Below are 22376 nucleotides of genomic sequence, written 5' to 3' on the forward strand. Positions count from 1 at the left end.
ACTCCTGTTTCAACATTAAAAAAATTTCTGCATTTCCGGTGCGTTTTCGACTATATATGCAATTATAGCCAATCAGACATGCACGCATTACACATGTGTGTATAAACGTGGATTAACACGCTTTACATTTAACCGTCATTTTGCTGATTAGCCTTTCCCCCTCCCTATGTGCCAAATGAATTACCCCCCTCACAATGAAATTTCTTATCTCTGATAAAATTCTTTTATATTATTATTTATACACTGAACAATACATATGATCAGCACAGATAAGCAAATAAACCTTTTTTTGCCAATTCACAAACTCGCTAATGAACTGATGACTATTTGTGGGAATGCGGATAATCAGAAAGTACCGTTTTATGTTTTAAGATTAATATTTCATTTCGCCCCCCGCATATATGGAGATTACGGCGTCGGCTACAGAAAAAAGGTAACTCATGCGCCAGAGAGACAGAGTTGGTCAGCCCTGATGTGTTGGAATTTGGGTTACTTACGTATTATCCCGTTGACCATGCTGTTGAAACTGTTGCCATGCACGCCAGTTATGGAAAGGCGTGACGTAACAACACATTCGTAACACTTGCACTTTCGGTTTGATGTAACCCTGATTGCTTCTCAGTAAGTCAGGTTTTGTTTTTATGAACAATGTTTTAAATTAACTATTATTGCTTAATTTCTTTCTAGCATTCTGAAAAAAATTATTAAATTTGGGGTTTGTTTTCTACAGAAAAGTAAGCATTGGATTGTTTTCAAAGTTATGGGATCCTACAACTGAAAAAGGTGCTTATTAATGGGCACGATATGGTCAGCTCGGTGACTGGGAAAATGCCCCAGGATAAATAATCACAGAATAATGCTCACAGATATACATGTTCACAGGAAAAAGCCCACACAGAAATATGCCCACATAGAAAAAAATCACATGGAAAAATGCTCATTAGGAACGGTATGTAAAAGAATTAAAATTGTAGTAAAATTTTGCATGAAAGCTAACTTATGGACACTCTAAGAAGACATAATTGATGCTTAAAAAATCTAGAGTGAAATCCTGAATTTTGAAGGCCGGTATATATTTTATACCCCTGTATAACAAAACTTAATTTTTTTTAACTCCATTTTTGCATGCTTTTGATGTGCATCTTGTTGTATGCCAAATTCCAACGGTTGTTTAAACAAATCTTGATATTTTTTGCCTTATTCTCAATTTTAAAATATGCGTTTTTGGAATTTGCCAGGAATGGAAGAAACTGCGGTAAAATTTCTGCTGAAATGCAGTCTTTTGCAGCAAAATCGCTAACAGGAACAAGGATGAGAAGCGTTTAGTAGATATCCGGTATTGGATGTCGAGTTTGTGGTATCGTCTGAGATTTTTTTAAAGCGAAAACAGGTCGCCGTGTACACAGGGAGAGCAGCGGAAGAAAATTGCAGAAGAATTTTTTTTTGGGGGGGGGGGACCACCTGTTTTTTTAGTTTCTTAATGTATCACTTCATCCTTATTTGAAATTTGTATTTTAAATTGATAAAGTATGTTTCTTTTTGGTATGATGATAATGTTTGCTGGCTGACGATAAGTATCGATAGTTTCGGAAGTTCTTAAAAAAGTCGTGAAAATTGCCAGCTTACACATACGTAACTTTTACCTTTTCATCTGTACAGCATCGCTAAATTGCGCCAATGTAGTTGCATTAATACGTAAGTACCGAAACCTCTCACGTATTTAAAGCTATGAGATGAAGAAATCAGTCTCATTAGTCTAACAGTTAAAATATTTGCCCACATGATCAGACACATTTCATATCTACTTTACAATCATTAATAAAAAACATTAAATCTGACAATGTAGAGAAAATGATATAAAAATGGACCTTTCTAACTCTGTGGAAAGGCAGAAATGTATGCTCCAATTAGAATGAAGAAAGATCAGATTGTTTAATTCCTTACAACATATAAAAATTAAGAACCTTTCCAAATAATAAAACGATGTTCAAGGCTACAAAACAGAAGACATTAGGTTCAAATTAAAACTCAGATAATGCTTTACAGTTCGTTTCTTATTCGTCTTGTCTCAAAATACAAATGTTTGTTCTTGAAAAGACAATCAAATTAATGGCTAACTTTGGCACGGATTTTAAAAATTACTTAGTCACTACATTGCGAAAATGAAATTATCACAAAAAGTTTATCACATTTAAAGTTTTTCAAAAATTATTGAAACAAAAAACAACATTTATCAAACAATTTCTTATACATATGCATCGAAAGGTAAACCTTATAATACTGGAAGTAAATTGTGTTCTCTTCAGAAGTAAAAGAACTCTCTTAAGTTTCTTGAGGCTTCTTCTTCTTTTTTTTTTTTTTTTTTCTTTTTCTTTTTATGAGAGAGATAACAGTATTGACTAGAGAGAAAGCAGGTATTTTACATTAATTAAATAAATTTTTTCGTCCATGGATAAAAATGCAATTAATCAATTTTCATTAGAAAACTTTTATCATGATTTAAAGCAAAATCTTTTTCAAAAAGTAACACTTGAAATTATCCCACAAGCATTGATAAAAATTAAAACAACTTTATTTTGTATCAGCAGAAATAAATCATTCTTTTGACAAACATCCACAAGGATTTATATATATATATATAAATTATTTTAATAATCTTGGGGGCTCTACCTGGTATTGAACCCAGAACCCCCCCCCTTGATTTATACATAAGTGCTATACCGAGGTATATGCAGCCATTGACCATTTCAGAATAATACTTAGTTAACTACGAGACTGCATTTGGTTATTAGCCACATGTAAATTAGTTTGACTTACTTTTGCTAATCAGATGCATCCATTCTTATCTGTGTTCTCCCCTTCTGACCAGGGGTACGGCATGTCCTGGCCAAATACAATGACAATGAAGGGTAAATAAGAGTAAAATAGTCTCACTAAGATGGAATCATGTAAAGGTTCTATTTAAGGAATTACCCAAGGTACTCAAAGTACTCACTTAAGGACCCAAGGTAGAGATGAAACTCAGGATCTCCTTATCGATAGAAAGGTGATTTATCAAATGAGCTACTCAAAGGCATTAACAAGTTCTGAATAATTAATACTTAACACTGAGCTATGTGTAACTTGATGTATGACTAACTGAAGTTATTGGACATGCATGTCACAACAGGCTCATATTCAAGCAAAAATTTCTGATTTTTTTTGTATGATAAAGTGTAGCTTAGTAGTCCCACTAAATCAGTTTAGAATATTAAATGGAGCTCTCTTATTACTAACATTTAATTCAAAGGTCTAGAAATAAAACCTGAGATGAGCTTTTTTTTAGCTTCCTGAACTGTTTATATTATCTGAACTTTCTATACTTATTTCACACTGTATTCACTGGTATTCAATACTTTACAACTAAAGGAATTTCAAATTTCTACACTGTATATTTTAATATTCTGGAGGAACTAGTGAGTTTTCTGATGAAATATAGATGCTTTACAAGGTATCAACAAAAATAGTGTTTGAAATTATCTACTATATATAGATCATTAAAATTTGAATTTGAATATTTTAAACACAGTTATAAAATGAGGTAATTTGAATTTTACATAGTACATAGAAAATGCAAAATATGTTAAAAAATTTAATCAGAATAATTTTGAAATAGCCAAATTTAATAATGCAGCTCCCCCATATAAACTTAAAGAAATGAACATAAAATATCAACGAATTTGGCAGTTAGAATTTTATGCTTTATTACCTATGAAAAAAATCATAATTAAGAAATTTAACCACTTAGCATCTCAGTTGAGGTCAAATAATATGCAGAATTTGTTTATTCTACTAAAAGATCATAATTATCATGATTATTTTCTTAAAAAGACTACCTATTACATGGTATAATGATCTTTCTGTCAACACAATTATTAAAAATATAAAACAGACAAGTTTAGCTACATGCTAAGTGCAAACACATTAGTTTACTCTCTTGAACAATAATAATTACAATTATGGTATTGTCTGCAATAAACTAAAATATATTAGTTTAATATCACAGACAATACATTTAAAATATGAATTGTTTACTCGGCTGAAACTTATAGTTAGCTTCTAAAAATGGTTTACCTATCACTAAAAACTTTTTCTGCCAATACAACTATTAAGAATACAGTAGACACTAGTTCAATTACATGCACATTTCAGATATATTAGTTTACTAACACAGACAATGATACAGCATCATGGTGCAAGTGATATATATGCACACACACACAAATAAAAATTTTACAACAATGCTCAGATATAATACTGAATTTACTTTAAAATAAAGGAATATTTTTAAATACTTTTTGAATACTTTTAAATCAAACAGCAATATTTTGCATTGTAGCCATCAAGTTATAAACACAAAGTTATCGTTTTTAAAGGAAATGCTTTCAATTTCATCAAATTATAAATAAGCAGTTGAACCTTGAAAAATCTGGTATATAGAATATTTCGCATAATATTTAAAAATATTTCTATACTGAGATGTTATTAAGTAGAACAACTGGGTTTTTAACTTATAGTTGAGGTTGACAATATTCAAATAACTGTCAACTTCAAGGAGGGAACTAGTGCCAAAAATTTAAAAAAAGGATTTTTGTTTTCAAAATATTTTTGACTTCAATACAAATGCTATTTGAAAGATAGATACAAAATCCAACTCCTTTAATATTTAAATGATTTCAAAGTGCTGAAAACATTCGAAAGGAAAAATTATTAAAATTTACATCTTTTCCCAAAAGGCCTTTCTCTGATTTTGATTCTTTTTCTAAGTTGTCATAAAACTGTACATGAAATTAGAATATTATTTTTAAGCATCATAATTTGATAGTCAGTTTGCCCATTTTTAAAAATTTTATAAACAGATTTTTTTAAAAAAAATTAAACAAGAACTTATTTGGTGCAAAATAAAATGTGTGTCAGTTTTTCAGTTTAAAAAAATAACAAAAAATAAACAATATCAGATTTAATATAATAAAAATCACTTCATTTTACATATTTATATATTACTGCTGCAAATATTACAGTTACATTTTAACAGTAGTTTAAAAAAATAGCTACTGAAATGAGCTACGCATGATCTTATCAACTTCTGTTTAATGAATCCTCTCTTTCTTAAAATGAATTCAAACAATCCACAGTATATGAAGCATGAAAAACATGTGACTAATATGTATATATATATAAGACCGACAGAATTAACATTTTAACAGTATTTAAAAATAAAATTTACATACACATAAGCTTTTTCTAGATTAAAAAAACTCAGAAAATGGTGCCACAGCATGAAATCAGTCTGAGCTGTCCTATCTGACAAGCGTCAACATTACTTCAGTTAAAAATACAATACAGCATGAATAAATGCACTATAAGAATGCTTATTTGTAATATCGGTATCAATGATTAAAATGTTTCTTTTTATAATTAATTATATACAATGTTTTCAGATTTAAACGCCAATACTTTCACTTTTCAAATATTATGCGTCACGATTACTAGCATGAGAAACTGAAAATTACACGCTTGCCATTCATTGAATTATTCTTCTTAGGATTTAAGCTCAGTTTATACGAACACAGTTACTTTGAAAACGAGCAAAAGCGATGAAACGAAAATTTAAAAATAAAAGTAATCAACATCACAGGAGAGATTAAAACTGACATACCTTCCCTTTCTCTGTTCAACAGCAGACTCCATAACTAAACTAGCTCGTCTGCTACATGATGTCTCGTTCTCAGGGCTTTGCTGTAGCAAAACTCGATAAATCAAGAAAAATAACACTGGTTATAATTATTGAATTGCTTGTTTTAAACGTCTACAATTGTTATTTCTTGCAAAATATTTGTTTAAAATTCAATATGTGTAACTAAAATATTTTTGATGCTGGGAAATTTCAGGATTCTTTAAAAATTATTGCGCTCAATTTAAAACTGCAGTTTTAATCGAAACTGTATTATCAAGAATTCGTATTTTAGAATGGCAATACTCCAATAAATTGCAATAGTTACTCAGAAATAAACATTGTGATTTAGACGTGTGTTTGGAATTTGTAATTGTGTGTTAGGCGAGTGAACTTCTCTATGCTACATGATATTTTATAATTGTGTAGTAAAATGAATAAACATGTTAGAGAAGTTTTTCATTTTTGTGAGAGGCCGTTTTTTTAAGTGAAAAATATTTTTTCTCGCTTTCGTTCTTCTGTAAGTTATAATATTCTGTAAAAAATGTGCTTTGAAGTATATTAATGTAATTTGTTATCTTAATGTTCGACAGCGTAGCAATATTTCTTTTGATTACAAAATTAAGTGATTTAAAAATTTGTGCTTATTTATACAGATTAAATGTGCAGTATCAACACTCATCAGTAGCGGAGTTTTTTTTTTTTTTTTTTTGGCTTTGCAGGTTATTCTTTTAAATGTGGGAAATATAGTGTAATGATTTTTTTTTACTTTAATTATGATTTCTGTAGGTTTCCAGAGGGTATAAAATATTTTATGATCTGTTAATTTGTATTTCACATTGCAATCAATTATAACAACAAAATTTTTATATCTTAAAGCGAATTTTACAACATTGTTGGTCACTAATCAAGTTAATTTTTATAATATTTCATAATTATTTCGGTCGTGTATTACTAATAATCTTTCACCCAGTATATGTGTGTATAATGCTGTGTAAAAATAAATTTTAAGTGACGTGTTTTAGTAGAGGAGTAGAAAAATCTGTTGAGCACTAGTAACTCATTCTAGGTTCTGTTCATGATGCACAAGCTAGGTGCATGGTATTTTTTGTTTTACCCTTATGTTATGTGCCCAGCAAATAGGCATTTTTGCAGTTTTCCCCATATGAAACAGGATTATATGCCAGTTTACCTTTTCTGCAAAGATATCCATCCAATAAAGCAGATAGCTGTTGTGTACTTTGCCAGAAACAGATGATCTAATCTAATCCCATATGTAATGGTCCCACCAGTTGCCGAGCAGTTAAAGACTGTTGAATACTGGTAATTTGTCCTGAGTTTGAATCCATGTGAATGGGCTGGCTGCATGGTTGATTTTTCCTCATGCATAATGTGAATACAAGCTAGTTTCCTTTAAAAAATCCTGCATGGGCATTTTCATGGTTTTCCCCATGTGTAACGTGTATACGAGCCAGTTTCCCTTAGAAAGTCCTCCACGAAGGTATCCCTCCCTTTAGGCAGATAGCCCTTGTGTGCTTTGCCATAATTGAATAATACCAATACCTTTAAAAAATCCACCATGAAGGCATCCCTTTTTTTGTGTGTGTCTTTGTGCTTTATCATATTCCAATGAGCCACAAATCAGTTTCTCTTACCTGTGTCTTCACCTGTGACTGGTTGTGAGATATTTTGTCACTTGGTACGTATCAACTTATAATTTAAAATTTTTCTTTCTTTAATTAATGGAATTTTATGAAAACAGGGACCAAAAATAAGTAAATTTTAAAAATTTAGCTAATAGAAGGTGTGTAAATACAGGTCTTCTTGAGCAAATCCAAGAAGTAATGCCTCTCGAAGGGTTAAAAAAAATCTTTCACGAGTCTGATGCTTCTAAAGCAAATAAATTACATATTTTTCATAAATAGATTAATCACCCAGGCCTTTTAGTACATAGCATTTGTTTTGGTTTCCTGTATAAAATAAGTGGATTTTTTTTATTGCACTGGAGTTAATAAAGTTGCAAGTAAGTACAGTTTTAATTATTAGTCGCTTATATAAATGAAAACCTGATAAGCAAATGTTTTCCTATGTAAATGCAGTTGAAACTTTTAATATTTAAGGGAACTACTCTGATATGTGCCCTCAAGTCGGCAAACATTTTTGGTGAGAAATTCCACGCTGCCATATTACTATCTAAATTTTTTGTCTACATTTCGAACTTTAAGCCTAAAATGTCTCCAAAAACGCGGTTTTCGCTTATGCAAAAACCACGTTTTGAACACACAATTGAACCTAAAAATCCGAAACAAAAACAAAAAATTTAGATAGCAAAAACTTAAAGTTTCTAACCGAAAAATTTTGACAAGAATCCATGTACACAGCGGTATGTTTTAACTTAAAAAACATCTACGAATGGCACAATCTAGGCAACAAACGAATCTACGAACTACGCACACCTCGCTTTAATAAATTAACATAACAATAATAAATTTCAAAGAATACCATGTACACAGCATCCTGTTTAAACTTTAAAAAAAAAATCTACGGATTGCACAATCTAGGCAACAAACGAATCTACAAACTGCGCACACCTCGCTTTAATAAATTAACATAACAACAATAAATTTCAAAGAATATCATGTACACAGCGTTCTGTTTCAACTTTAAGAAATATCTATGAATTGTAGGCTGATCTTTGGAATATGGTAACAGGTAGTTTGGCGACATTTTGGAGGCAATAAAGGTTACTACCTAGGACTTTGGTAATAACGTGAGAAGTACTGTTCCGATTACGCATTATTTTGCGTGAGGGAAATGAGAGATCATGAGATATGTCATGTGACATTAATGGACGAATTACAGTTCTTTAATCGGAAAAAGGGGTTAATTTGGAAAAATTATTTTGTATTAAGCTTCATTGTGTGTTGTGTGAAATAGTGTTGATTAATTTTGGGATTGCATGGCGCTATGTAAAGTGAATTCTAAATTTTTAATGCGTTTATCTGATAATAATAATAGTTGAGATTGTGTGAAAGGAAGGATATTACAGTTAAGTTTAAATGGCGGTGCAAGAAATCTGGTGAAAATGGACATTTTGTGAAATGCAGTGTAAGGAAATGTACGTGGTTTGCTGAAAGTAGTTTGAGTAAAAGTGAAATTTTATTAATTTCTTATTACTTGGTGAATAGACTTCCAGTTGACTACTGGATTTCGGATTTAGAAATTAGCAGTAGTACTGCAGCCACGTAATGAAGGTTCTGAAGAAGATTAGGTAAGTTAGTATTTTTAATCATTTGAGGATGTTATTTTTATGCATTGTTCTAAATGTAAGCAGTAAATAAATTAATGCGGTATTATTGTAAAATTGTTATTAGCAATGATTTAGTTTAAAGTAATTAGGATTGTAATCTAATTTTTATTAAATTAATGTATGTGCTTATTTATATTTTAAGTAGTTTTTTTTATTTAATTATATTTTAATTTAATGATCGTGATTTTGTGAGTTATATATTTGTAGTATTTTGGAATACGTTTGAGTAGTATTATTGGAAAATTGTTAACGTTGAGTATTTTCATGCATTTTCGTGAAATTTTTCTAATTTATGAGAAAAAAGCTGTGTACATGGATATAGTGAAGAGTGTGCGCAATGCCATTTTTGTGCAATTCTGGGATTTTTTTTAAGTAAAAATAAGTCGACGTGTACATGGTTTAGTGATATTTTAATTAAATGATAGTTTTATTTTGTGAATTTTATGTTTGTAGGAATTTGGTATACGTATCAGTTGAAGTAAACGTGTATGGAAATAATTTAAATATTTGACACTAAGTATTTGTAACTATTTTTAATGTTTGCGTATAAATTCGTTGCTGACGTTTATAATATAATACATAATTTAGAGGTAAAAGTTTTTGGATATTTTATTTATTTTATACGTGGAAATGTTCATGCTTGGAAAGGGTATATACTTTTTCGCAATGAGGTAATTTCATATATGTTCTTTTTACCGGATTTAAAGATTTACAAAATTTTCATGCATTTTCATGAAATTTTTCTAATTTATGACAAAAAAGCAGTGTACATAGATATAGTGAAGAGTGTGCGCAATGCCATTTTTGTGCAATTCTGGGATGTTTTTTTAAGTAAAAATAAGTCTACGTGTACATGGTTTAGTGATATTTTAATTAAATGATAGTTATTTTGTGAATTTTATGTTTGTAGGAATTTGGTATACGTTTCAGTTGATGTAAATGTGTATGGAAATAATTTAAATATTTGACACTAAGTATTTGTAACTATTTTTAATGTTTGCGTATAAATTCGTTAGTGACGTTTATAATATAATAGACAATTTAGAGGTAAAAGCTTTTGGATATTTTATTTATTTTATACGTGGAAATGTTCATCCTTGGAAAGGGTATGTACTTTTTCGCGATCAGGTAATTTCAGATATGTGCTTTTTATCAAGTTTAAAGATTAAGAAAATTTTCCTGCATTTTCGTGCAAATTTTTGTAATTTATGAGAAAATAGCAGTGTAGATGGATAAAGTTAAGAGTGTGTGCAATGTCATTTTTGTGCGATTCTGGGATTTTTTTTGGTTGATCTTTACATTACGGTAACTGGTAGTTTGGCGACATTTTGGAGGCGATAAAGGTTACTACCTGGGACTTTGGTAATAATGTGAGCAGTACTGAGTTCCGATTACGCATTATTTTGTGTGGGGAAAATGAGAGATCATGGGATATGTCATGTGATATTAATGGACGAATTACGGTTCTTTAATCGGAAAAGGGGGGGCAATCGGGAAAAAATCTGGAAATTTTGTATTTGGCTTTATTCTGTGTTGTGTGAAATAGTGTTTGTGAATTTTTGGATCCCATGGCCGTAAGTAAATTGAATTCGAAATGGGTATTTAGTGGTATTGAAAAGGATAGTAAGAAATGTTTTTTAAGGTTGTGTGAGAGAGAAATAAACATGTTTTATTATGTTATTTATTTTACCTGGTATCTTGCTTTGAAAGATAAGTATGATTTTAAAGATTCTGAAAGAGAATGAAGGAAAGTGTATCCGCCACGTAATGAAGATTCTGAAGGAGATTAGGTAAGTTAGTATTTTTAATTATTTTTATGCATTGTTGGAAATGTAAGGTGGAAAGGAATTTGGTATTATTGGGAAAATTGTTATTAGCAATGATTTAGTTTAAAGTAATTAGGATTGTAAGGTAATTTTTATTAATTGAATGTATGTGCTCATGTATATTTTAAGTGGTGTTTTTGAATTTAATTATATTTTAATGAAATGATAGTTATTTTGTGAATTTTATACTTGTAGGAATTTGGTGTATGTTTAAGTTGAAATAAATGTGCATGGAAATAATTTAAATATTTGATAATAAATATTTGTAATGCTTCATGTATGAATTCGTTGGTGACGTGTATAATGTAATAGATGATTTAGAGGTAAAAGTTTTTGGATATTTTATTTATTTTATATGTGGAAATGTTCATATTTGTAAAGGGTAAATACTTTTTCGCGATCATGTAATTTCATATATGTTCTTTTTACCGGGTTTAAAGATTGAGAAAATTGTCATGTATTTTCGTGAAATTTTTTTAATTTATGAGATAAAAGCAGTGTACATGGATATAGTGAAGAGTGTGCGCAATGCCATTTTTGTGCAATTCTGGGATGTTTTTTTAAGTAAAAATAAGTCGACGTGTACATGGTTCAGTGATATTTTAATGAAATGATAGTTATTTTGTGAATTTTATGCTTGTAGGAATTTGGTTTACGTTTAAGTTGAAATAAACGTGCATGAAAATAATTTAAATATTTGATACTAAATATTTGTAATGCTTCATGTATGAATTCGTTGGTGACGTGTATAATGTAATAGATGATTTAGAGGTAAAAGTTTTTGGATATTTTATTTATTTTATATGTGGAAATGTTCATATTTGTAAAGGGTAAATACTTTTTCGCGATCAGGTAATTTCATATATGTTCTTTTTACCGGGTTTAAAGATTGAGAAAATTGTCATGTATTTTCGTGAAATTTTTCGAATTTATGAGAAAAAAGCAGTGTACATGGATATAGTGAAGAGTGTGCGCAATGCCATTTTTGTGCAATTCTGGGATGTTTTTTTAAGTAAAAATAAGTCGGCGTGTACATGGTTTATGTGTATGTGTTATTTTGAAAAACGCGTAAGGTGTATGGTATTGTGCACTTTTTCCGAATTTTGCAGTGAATATTTGTCATGATTAAGCAGTTTTGTTTGATAAAATTTCTAGCATAAGTGTAATTCGGCTAGTAGATTGTTGGAAGAAGTGTTCAGTAGATAAGAAGAAAAGAAACATGTCTTTACTTCGTGAAGACAAAATGGCGGCGGGGAAAAAAAAGTAGAGGGTTGCTGTAGGGGAGTTGGTCGCCAAATTTTCGCCAAAAAATCGCCAAGTTACCGTAATGTAAAGATCAACCTTTTTTTTTAAGTAAAAATAAGTCGACGTGTAAATGGTTTATGTGTATGTGCTATTCTGAAAAACGCGCAAGGAGTTTGCAATTCTGCACTTTTTCCCAATTTTGCAGTTAATATTTGTAATGATTAAGCAGTTTTGTTACATAAAATTTCTAGCATAAGTGTAATTCGGCTAGTAGATTGTTGGAAAAAGTGTTGAGTAAATAAAAAGAAAAGAAACATGTCTTTACTTCATGAAGACAAAATGGCGGTGAAAAAAAAGTAGAGGGTTGCTGTAGCAGAGTTGGTCGCCAAATTTTCGCCAAAAAATTGCCAAGTTACCATAATCCAAAGATCAACAGAATTGTACAATCTAGACGCTATGCATTAATAAAAAAATAAACTAAAATAAATTTCAAACATTTAAAAAAAAAAAACAATAACGACATAAATTCATACTAAAAAACAATGAATATATCATTCTACAAAATAAGAACAAGAATAAAATAAAATGCACTTACCATGAATTAATGCTTTTTCTAACAGCACAAATACCAATTTCATACCGCCTTTAACATGCCGCCATGTAATCACTATCGTATTTATATGACAGCTAGAAAATTCATACTATGGTTCACAAATAAATAAAATCACAAATCCCTACTTCTATCATGCACAACCACTAAAAATAATCTTCTAGACCCTTTCTCCACACCTCCAAATACCCACTGCCCATCAACAGGATGGCTACGATGATATTTCCTTTATTCCGAACTTCAATTCAACAACTTCCACCATTTTATCTCCCCCCTCCCATCTTCTGAGACACGGAGCATGACGCGAACCAATGAGCTCCAGTGAAAGATTTTTCATTGTCAACAGGGTTGCCGTACAACACGCAATCACGCCAAAAACCAGTGCAGAACACATATTGCCACATTTGGTGAAATTAGGGCGTATATCTGATTTGTACCTATGTAAGTTTAGTTACTCGAAACTTCTAAGTAATTAATAACTTTTTGAAGCGAAGCATATATGCAATTACTAATTCTCACCTTTTTTTTTAGCCCAGAAGGGCTATTAATTTCGTTTTGCCATTTTGCATTGATTCACTTTCTGCAATGATTCACTTTTCTAACTGTTGTCACCAAATATTAGAGCCCTGTATTATATTTAAAGAAATTAAATAATGAAGAATCTGACTATATGTATGTTTTTCGCATTGTTATGAAACAACGGTACCTAGAGCCATCAGATTTTGAATAATGTAATCCTCCACTGAATATGGGCATCTGGAAGCCCTAATTTGGAATTTGCTTTATTATCTATTTCATAGTTTGTCACACATAAAAGAATTTTTGATTAACAAACTCAAAACTAATAAACTGATTTTAAAGCAAGTAATGGCAATACTGTACGGGGGGAAAAAAAAAATTTATCTTCAGCACACGAGACTGTGCATCAGAAATTCAAAAGATATGCTCATTTTAAAATTATTGGGTAAAGAGTAGAATTGCACATTTGTATGGTGCATATCGATGTGTATATGGACAAAGGGAGTGCACCATGCCAAGTTTGTGCAATTCTGTTATGTTTTTTTAAGTGAAAATATGTCGATGTGTACATGGATACCAAATTTGTGCAATTCTTTGACTTGTTATTTCAAGTTGATGCAGAATCGACCACTTATATGCTGTGTATCGATGTGTACGTGGACAAAGCCAAGGGAGTGTGCAATGCCAAGTTTGTGCAATTCTCTGATGTTTTTTTAAGTGAAAATAGGTCGATGTGCACATGGATACCCAGTTTGTGCAATTCTTTGTCTTGTTATTTTAGAGTTGGCGATTTTGTGAAATGCGCGAAGCAGTAGGCATTCTGCACTTTCCCCTTGCGATACTGCTGTTGAATTGAATTGAATTGAATTTTATCGTTTAAGTGCAAAGAACATAATTAATAACTACAGGTAACACACAAAATGTTAAAGGCCCCTTTGGGAGTCATTTTTCTTTTTTAATTAGGATGCCAGTTCTTAATAAAAAGAGGAAATTCCAAATATTAGGTTATGAATAGAGTATTTAGATAAAAACTCATGTCATAGTAAAATATCCCATTCTCATTCTTCAACACAGTGTATTTCATTTTTATGAAAATTCAATTCTAAGTTTCAAATTGACATAGATAAAAATAAAGTTTAACTCTATGTTTAGTTTTGAAAAAAAAAAAAAAAAAAAAAATCCAACATTTTAAAATTTTATTATTTACTCTTTTTTAGCCCTTTGGGTTGATACCCAGAAGAGCTATTAATTTCATTTTGGCATTTTGCATTGGTTTGCTATAAATGTTGGTTTACTTTTCAAATTGTTGCCACAAAACATTAGAGCCCTGTATTATGTTTAAAGAAATTAAATAATGGAGAATCTGCATAAATGTATGTATGTTTCTGGCATCGAGATAAAATAACGATACCTAGAGCCATCAAATTTTGAATAATGTAATCTTCTACTGAATATGGCTATCTGGAAGCCCAAAATTTGAAATTTGTTTTATTATCGATTTCATATTTTGTAACATTTTGATGAATTTTTTATGAAGAAACTGAACGATGTTGAAGCGAGCAATGGCAACACTGTACCGAAAAAGCATTTTGTTACTACTCTTATATACACCCTCGCTTGGCAACAAATTTCTCGCAAAACATTTTTGGCGAGAAACTCCATGGTGCCATATTGCTATCTAAATTTTTTGTCTACATTTCAAACTTTAAGCCAAAAATGTCTCCAAAAACCATGTTTTGAACACACAATTTAAGTTAAAAATCCAAAACAAAAAATTTAGATAGCAAAAACATAAAGTTTCTGACCAAAAATCCATGTACGCAGCGATATGTTTTAACTTAAAAAAAAATCACAGAATTGCACACTCTATGCAGCAAAGGAATCTACGAACTATGCACACCTTGCTTTAAGAAATTAACATAACAATAAATTTCAAGAATACCATGTACACAGTGTTCTGTTTAAACATTAAAAAATCATCTACGAATTGCACACTAATCAACAAAATAAACTCAAATAGCTAAAATAAATTTCAAGCAGTAAAAAAAAAAAAAAAAAAAAATCATACTAAAAAATCAATGTACATAACACAGGATTGCCACGCTACCTGGAAAACCGGAAAAAGTCAGGGAATTTAAATATTTTAGTCAAAATCTGGGAATGTCATACGATGATCCCCCAAAAAGCGAGTTTTGCGCCAATTTTGGAAGCGATGGCTTTGCTGGCAAAATTACGAGGGCCATCCAGGAAGTAGATTACGTTTCCATCTGTGTCCCCTAGGGGCGGGGCTAGCGCGGCTATCTTGGGGTCAGAGCGTTGCGCAGCTCAGTCTGCATCTAGCCGTGCTAGTGAGAGGTTCGTGCTGTGCTCCGTTCAGATACTGTGACAGTTTGAAATGTCTGCGTTAATTGAAAATCCCGCGAGCTGCGAGGTGCGCTCAGTAATAAGGTTTCTGACTGCAAAAAACTGTAAACCGATAGAAATCTATCGGCAGCTTCGTGAAGTCTATGGGGACAACATTATCACTGAAGGTGGAGTGCGTCAGTGGGTCATAAGATTTCAAAATGGCCGAACCAATGTTCACGACGAAGATCGAAGTGAGAGACCCAGCATAGTGACCGCCGAACTTCTCGAAAAAGTCGATGCTAAAGTCCGTGAAAATCGAAATTTCACAATAACGGAACTTTCTTTGAGTTTTCCACAAATTTCGTGAAGTTTGTTGCACGAAATCATCAGCGAAAAGCTTGGTTACCACAAGTTTTGTGCAAGATGGATTCCAAAAATCTTGACAGAGGACCACAAAAATCAGCGAATGGCTGCAGCGTTGAACTTTTTGGACGCTTACCATAAGGATGGTGACTCTTTACTCGATCGCATCGTTACTGGTGACGAAACATGGGTGAAACATGTGAACTGTGAAACGAAATTGCAATCAATGCAGTGGGGGCACACAAGTTCTCCCCAAAAACCCAAGAAATGCATGCAAACAATGTCGGCAAGGAAGATGATGGCGACTGTTTTTTGGGACAGAAAAGGTGTAATTTTGGTGGACTTCCTGGAAAGAGGCACTACAATAAACTCTCAAAGGTATTGCCAAACTCTCCAAAAACTCAGAAGAGCAATTCAAAACAAGCGCAGAGGAATGTTGAGCTCTAAGATCTTGTTGATTCACGACAACGCCCGGCCCCACACGGCAAATGTCACTCGTAAAGTTCTTGAATCTTTTAAGTGGGAGTTGTTTCCTCATCCGCCGTACAGTCCCGACCTGGCACCGAGCGACTTCCACCTATTCCCAGCAATGAAGAAGTGGCTGGCTATGCAGTGTTTTGATGACGACGCACAGCTGCAAGAAGAGGTAACGAAGTGGTTGAAGGCGCAGGCGGCCGAATTTTTCAACGAAGGAATTTCCAAGCTCGTACATCGCTACGATAAATGCCTTAATTTGTATGGTGACTATGTAGAAAAGTAGTTTTTGAGTGTGGCTTTCATCTGTATATAATAAGATTTGTTTCCTATACTTTGTTTATTTTTTTATTCCAAAACGTAATCTACTTTCTGGATAGCCTTCGTATGTATCAGATGAGGGTCATTCGGGCAGCTGGCATAGAGCCAATTTTCGCAGCTCTAATCAGATTCTTTTTTAGAAAGGCAAAGCAAGTTTCCGTCAAGTTTGGTGTCCAGTAACCTCGAGAAGCTTAAGATTCGTATGTGCAGGTTATGTTGAACTAAAGAAAATACCTCATATACAACAAAATCAGTTTAATCCTAATATACGGTACCATGGAGGCTAGAATGGTAGGCTAGTACCGTATATATAAATAGCCCCCATGTACTCTGTTCTAATGTAAGAATGTCTATGTAAAGAAAGAAAGGTTCCATAGACATAATGTAAATCAGTTTGCTAGAGTTCCGCTAGAAAGCGGAGGGAAAAATTCGCCAAGGGATTGGCGATGGAACCTGATGGCGAGAATTTCCCCCTTCTCGATGTGTACAGAAAATTGTGGAGCATGTGTTAAGAAGAAACGTTCTTTGACTTTCGTGATAATTTATACTCGGATTTTTGTATTTTTTTTTGCTCAAAATAGCTAATCTATTAATTAATTTACTCGTGCAAAAAATATTTTCTTTTCCTTTAACGTTTAAGGAAATTTAAAACGATATTGGTTTTATGTTTTCTTGATAAACTTGATCTTCGAACTTCGTGAGCTTTGGCGACAGGTATTTCGCGCATACACAGCTGTTTCCCCTCTACGTTAGGATGGAGCCATTCCTGTTGCAGAGAAGTTTTTTTTATCTTAACTATACATATTTTTTTATTCTAACCTCCATGTATGGTAGACATGGAATTTGGCGACATCATGATGTAACAACAGTTACCTCTTTCTGTCTCTTAGTCTCTGTTTAAGAAGCTGTTGGGTAGTAAACCGGTCATTTTGGTGTTGGCGGCAGTTTTCAAAATTGTACAAAGGCCATAGCGAAAAATAGGATTTTACCACAAAATCTTTTAAACTTTTTTTTTTTCCATTTTAATAAATGCCTTATTTTTCATTTTGAAAAAAAAAAAAAAAAAAAAAAAAAAATAGTAATCAGTCATCTAGACTAGCATTTAGTATTCACCAAAATAGCATTGATTATTGTAATTCAATTTTTAAGTAATTAACTTCATTTTAATGTTATTTATATCATTTAGTGTTCTTCTTTCCTCTAAATGTATTTATTATTAGTTAATAATATTTCGAAATTTCTCTGGCATAATTCTGAAACTAAATCTAGCAGTTTGATGATATACTATCACAAAATTTAATGCACATATTTTTGTTTATGTATGCTGCTAAATAAATATAAAATACCTAAATTTATTAAAAAATATCATTAAATAGATTTCTTTCTTTCGCTTAGCTGCAAAATGTCTGCAAAAAGACTCATTTTTTAATCCAGATTGGGCAGATTCTAATCTCAATCGTCAGTGGAGAAAACAACTCCTATTATAGCTATAATAGTAATTCTTTCAAGATTATATATATAATAAGTCATATGAAATTGGCAAGTTTTTTTGTTTTCAAGTGGTACCATAATTAATTTACCTCTCAGCGCAGCGCAATGCGCACTATGCGGATAGACTGGAATTTTCTCAAAACACACCTGGAAAAGTTAGAGAATTTCATTTTCCTCTTTAAGTGGCAACCCTGATAACATTCTACAAAATAAGAGCAAGAAAAAATAAAATGCACTTACCATGAATGAATGCTTCTTCGAACAGCAGAAATACTAATTTCAAACATCCCCAAAACAATATCACCACAAATTTGTTAAAAGCATCTTCTCCCATTTCAGAACAAAGATGGAAAAATATATAAACCACCAAATAAAACACAAAATCGCATTTCCGATTGTAAGTAGACAATGTAGCTTTAACATGCCGCCACGTAATCTCTATCATGTTTATATGACAGCCAGACTCACTATCCACAAAATTGATACTATCTTTCACAAGTAAATATTCAAAACCTTCTTCTCCTAAATACTTATAAAATTTCCAGCCACCCGGAAAAATGGTACCAACGCGACTAAATTTTGCCATTCCATCATAAATCACTTAAATACCACACGAACCAACTAGCAACTGAAACCACTACAGTAAAATCCAATTTCCATGTAAAAAAGGTTGTCATAGAAACCAACATCGCCCCCGAAACCATCACAGAACACACGATCGTGCCAAAAACCAGCGCACAACACATATCGCCACATTTGGCGACCTGAGGGTGCATATAAGTACTCTCCAACATTTTTATCTCTAGCTCGCGTGTGTATCGGAAATTCTAAAGCTTTGCTCATTTTAAAATTGTTTTGCGATATTGCTTGCGAACTGGATTTTATGGTTTAAGTGTGAAGAAAAATAAATAAAGGCAACTCGCAAAACGTTAAAAAAAACTCCCTTCTGGGCATAAAGTAAAAGCTGAAAGTCTTCAAATTTTTTTTCGTTTTGTTGTCGAAAAGTGAAAGAATAAATATCTGTCTAGAAAACGTGGCATCTAAACTCTTGTTAAATCCAGTTTAAACTGGTTATTTTGTCATTTGCATATCAAAAGGTCCGAGTCGGTTTCATTTACTGAAAAGATTATAAAAAACATAACAACATTATAACATGGAACAACATTGTAAGATTAAATTTTGTTACAAATTAGATAAATCTACTACCGAAATGTTAGAGATGCTCTGAACAGTATATGATGATGCATTTGTTATCAAGAGTGGTACAACTGCTTTAATTGTGGATTGAAAAGCATTCAAGATGAAGCAAAGCTAGGATGCCTTCAACTTTGAAGATAAGAAAAATGTGGAGAAAATTCATTTTTTTGGTAATAACTGATAGATGTGTAATAATTCAGTCACTTTCAGACATGCTTGGGATAAGCAAAGAAAGCTGTAGGTTAATTTTACTTAATTGAATATTTAGGTAATTACTTGATTAATTGAATATCTGAAAATGAGGAAAGTTTGTACTTGATTTGTGGCTTGGATTTTGATAGAACACCAAAAAGAAGATGAAAAAGGCATGCTGTGACTATTTGCTAACAACTGCAAGACAGGATAACAATTTCTTAAAAAATAATCATAGCAAAAGATGAGACTTAGTGTCTATTATACTATTGAAAAATGAAAAGACAAAATGCACAGTGGAAAGGACCATCTTCTCTGTTTAAAAAAAAAAAAAAAAAAAAAAAAAAAAAAAAAGTGCCAATCTCAAAATCTAAGCGACTAAGTGATGCTGATTGCGTTTTTTGATTACAGAGGTTTTATTAGCCCTGAAAATTGATCAGTTAGTATTTTTACTAGGAGTTTTCAATTAAGAAACATGATAAAATGCATTAGGAACTTTTTGGTTCAGTGCTATGATTTATTTTACACAATGATGCTAGGATCTGTACAACATTGTCTGTACCATAGTATCTTGTTAAGCATTCAGTTATAGTGATAAATCATCCATATTCTCCTGGTTTATCATCAGCAGATTTTTGCTTTTTCTGAAGCTCAAGATTGCCAGACTCTTCTGGCGATTATTTTGAAAGAGAAAATTAGTAACTTTTTCTTATTTATAAGAAACTGTCTGGTTACTTTTTGGGCACATCTTGTGTACTCCTTAACTTGTTTAGGACTGTGATCACACTTCTCCCTTCATGACTTATGGTATCATATATGTGACCTAACTTTACGAGTCTTGAGGCGGTTTGTCACACTAGTGTGTTTTCAGATTGGAAAGTGTTATTTAAGTTTGAAAACGACACTAGATGGTGGTTGAAGTCTGTTATATTTTTTAATAATGTTCTACGTACCACTGACCTTCAATATGCACTTTCGGTTCTCTTATTTTTTTTATTCATATTTTTCCTGGATCTGGGGAACTTACAACTTGTAAGCAACTGCATGTGTTCGATTCTTTCAGGAGGATATACACTAGGATTGCTTCAGGAGGAAGCCCAAAGGGGTTAATTGACATTGCCTAGGAACTGGACCATGGATGTGATCAGGGCAGTGCAATGGACGTACCCTTCTATGCATTTTGATCAGTGAAATGTGACTGGGCCAGAGATATGCGGATGAGGTTTCAAAATATTTTGTAAGATTTTACAAAGGTATATATTGATTGCGCCTTTTATGCATGGATGCTGATGCTCATCTACAGTGTGTGAACCTCGTTGACAAATTTCTTAAAAGTGGAGTCATTTAAGCAAATACCATAGTCAGCAAAATTTCCTGATCTTATTCTAATAGAGAACGTACGGAATTAGCATGGAAAAGCAGTTACAGGAAAACATCTTCCACCTAGAGATATAAATACCCTAAAGATCACGTTGCTGGAAAAGAGGAATTTTATTCTCCAATCTGTTTTTTTAACATTATTGCCAGTATGAAAATACATTGTGATATGTGTGCACAAATCAGAAAAGATCATATTCCATATTAAATTCATAAGCTTTTCTGGTAAAAGTATATTTTAGGGTACCCCTTGGCGATTTTTGGCACTACATGGATACCAAATTTGTGCAAGTCTTTGACTTGTTATTTTGGCTTGCGTAGCGGTGATTTTTGTGCCCAAAATCGCCACTACATAAAGCCAAAGTAACAAGACAAAGAATTGCACAAACTCGGTATCCATATACACATCGACCTATTTTCACTTAAAAAAAAAATCCCAGAATTGCACAAAAATGGCGTTGTGAACTCCCTTGACTTTATCCATGTACACATTGACCTATTTTCACTTTTAAAACATCAGAAAATTGCACAAACTAATCTTTGCGCACTCCCTTGAGTTTGTCTATGTACACATCGATATATTTTCACTTAAAAAGTCAAAAGAGCACTCAATTCTATAGTAGAGGCGAGCACAAAATACTTAATCTCAATAAACTAGATTTTAAACCAAACAATAAAATAACATAAAAAAGGATTATGCATTAACATTATACATTTAAGCATTACACAAAGCAAATATCCACTTACCTCTGTGGCACACAAAATTCCTTAACAGCATCCAAAAACTTCCTAAAATTATCTGAACTAGAATCCGTATATCGCCGTCGCCACATAAATTCACAAAAATAAGAGTAAAAAATATCCTACATATTCCGGACTGTCCCAAAAATGGCTACTAAGTAAACCTTCATTTACACACCAGTCAATTAATGCATTTTCTCCTTTTTGTTCCAAATCGTACAGAAACTTCAAATTAATCTTACTACATTCAGCCATTCTACCATCTAAACAATGAAACAAGCAATGTATTTCCTAACCACACACACACACCACAAAAGCTCTAACAAAATATCCCATGACTCAAAATTTTCCGGACTAATGCAAATGATTATGTCATAATAGGGTTTCCATAAAATACAGCTACTCAGGTTACCATAAATGAAACAACTTCTTGGCAATAAACGGAACAACAACTTCGCGATAATACAAGGGGTACCCTAAAGTCAGCTCTAACTGCTTTTTTTTTTCTGAGTTATTCCCAACCCTGAATTCTGCTTGTTTCGTCATTACCATTTTTATTGTTTTATGCTAGACTTTAATATCATATGCAGTATTCTTAAATTTTTTCCTTTTTATTTATGTGTTATGATGTGATTCATCATTCTGCACAAA

General features: G+C 32.1%; 2 protein-coding genes across 7 annotated transcripts in view; one reads left to right on the forward strand and one right to left on the reverse strand.

The window, feature by feature from the left end:
- LOC118197632 (uncharacterized) overlaps positions 1-5754 on the reverse strand; it is a 142213-nt gene extending 136459 nt beyond the window's left edge. For both annotated transcript variants that reach the window (XM_085809735.1, XM_085809736.1), the window contains exon 1: positions 5699-5754. In XM_085809735.1, coding sequence (XP_085665861.1) covers positions 5699-5730 — 32 coding nt within the window. In that variant the 5' untranslated portion in view covers positions 5731-5754. The remainder of the gene's footprint in view (positions 1-5698) is intronic.
- Positions 5755-6045: 291 nt separating this feature from the next.
- The window catches only part of Ehbp1 (Eps15 homology domain containing protein-binding protein 1), a 255700-nt gene continuing 239369 nt past the window's right edge, over positions 6046-22376 (forward strand). For all 5 annotated transcript variants that reach the window (XM_085809696.1, XM_085809695.1, XM_085809697.1 and 2 more), the window contains exon 1: positions 6046-6233. The gene's annotated coding sequence lies outside the window, so the exon portion shown is untranslated. The remainder of the gene's footprint in view (positions 6234-22376) is intronic.

The sequence above is a fragment of the Stegodyphus dumicola genome, chromosome X2, assembly GCF_044657685.1.
Source record: "Stegodyphus dumicola isolate Sdum_Otavi_A_Nest chromosome X2, ASM4465768v1".
NCBI classification, from domain to species: Eukaryota; Metazoa; Arthropoda; class Arachnida; order Araneae; family Eresidae; genus Stegodyphus; species Stegodyphus dumicola.